Below are 671 nucleotides of genomic sequence, written 5' to 3'. Positions count from 1 at the left end.
CCCGTGCACGGCGCGGAGGGGGCTCTGTCCGCGTGTCCGGTGACAGGCAGCGCAGCGCAGCGCCCCCCGCCCGCGCGGAGCCGCCGCGAGAGCTTTTCGTTGCAGCGGGGCTGCCGGCGCCCCCGGGGCGGGACGCGGGGAGCAGTCCGGGGGGGCTGCGAAGGGCTGGCGGGGGGGAACCCAGAACCGGCTCCTGCGGCTTTAAGGGTAGCTACATTTTCCAGCTTGTGTCGCAGCAACTTTGTATCAGTCATGTCGCCCGGCGAGTGAGCGACAAGCGGGCCGGCCCAATGAGAGGCCCGCCGGACCGCAGCCCGCCAATAGGGGCCGGGGGAGGGCGGGACCTTAACTTGAACTTTATCTGGGCATGTGACATGGTTTTAAAAGGACTTGGCACCTTTCCTTCCCTCCTGCTCCTTGTCCCTGGGAGCTCGAGCGAGCGCCGGGCAGGAGCCGGCCGCCGGCTGTCCCTGCCCCGGGGGATGGTGCTTTTCCTCCCTGGCATGTGAAGCCAGCAGCACTTTGTGGCCTGGATGTTGGATCTAGGTGGGTTGCAATGTGGGGGCGACAGCAACAGGTGTAGAGAGGCAGGCGGCACAGGTGTCCTCTGTGGGCTCAGGGTCACTGCCTCCAGGGGGACTGTGTGTGGGGGGAGGGGGCTTTGCCTTGCC

At 67.5% G+C, this 671-nt stretch overlaps 1 protein-coding gene across 3 annotated transcripts in view; it reads left to right on the top strand.

The window, feature by feature from the left end:
* NR3C2 (nuclear receptor subfamily 3 group C member 2) overlaps window positions 1-671 on the top strand; it is a 382,693-nt gene that overhangs the window by 11,829 nt on the left and 370,193 nt on the right. The window contains exon 1 of one of the 3 annotated variants that reach the window (XM_019522177.1): window positions 362-546. The exons of 1 other annotated variant lie outside the window; for it this stretch is intronic. In XM_019522177.1, coding sequence (XP_019377722.1) covers window positions 534-546 — 13 coding nt within the window. In that variant the 5' untranslated portion in view covers window positions 362-533. Of the gene's footprint in view, window positions 1-361; window positions 578-671 lie in introns of those variants that run through there. One more of the 3 variants, XM_019522179.1, reaches the window with a different exon arrangement.

The sequence above is a fragment of the Gavialis gangeticus genome, unplaced genomic scaffold, assembly GCF_001723915.1.
Source record: "Gavialis gangeticus isolate Ggan-Ray unplaced genomic scaffold, GavGan_comp1, whole genome shotgun sequence".
Classification (NCBI taxonomy): domain Eukaryota; kingdom Metazoa; phylum Chordata; order Crocodylia; family Gavialidae; genus Gavialis; species Gavialis gangeticus.
This window is presented reverse-complemented; position numbering and strand designations above follow the sequence as displayed.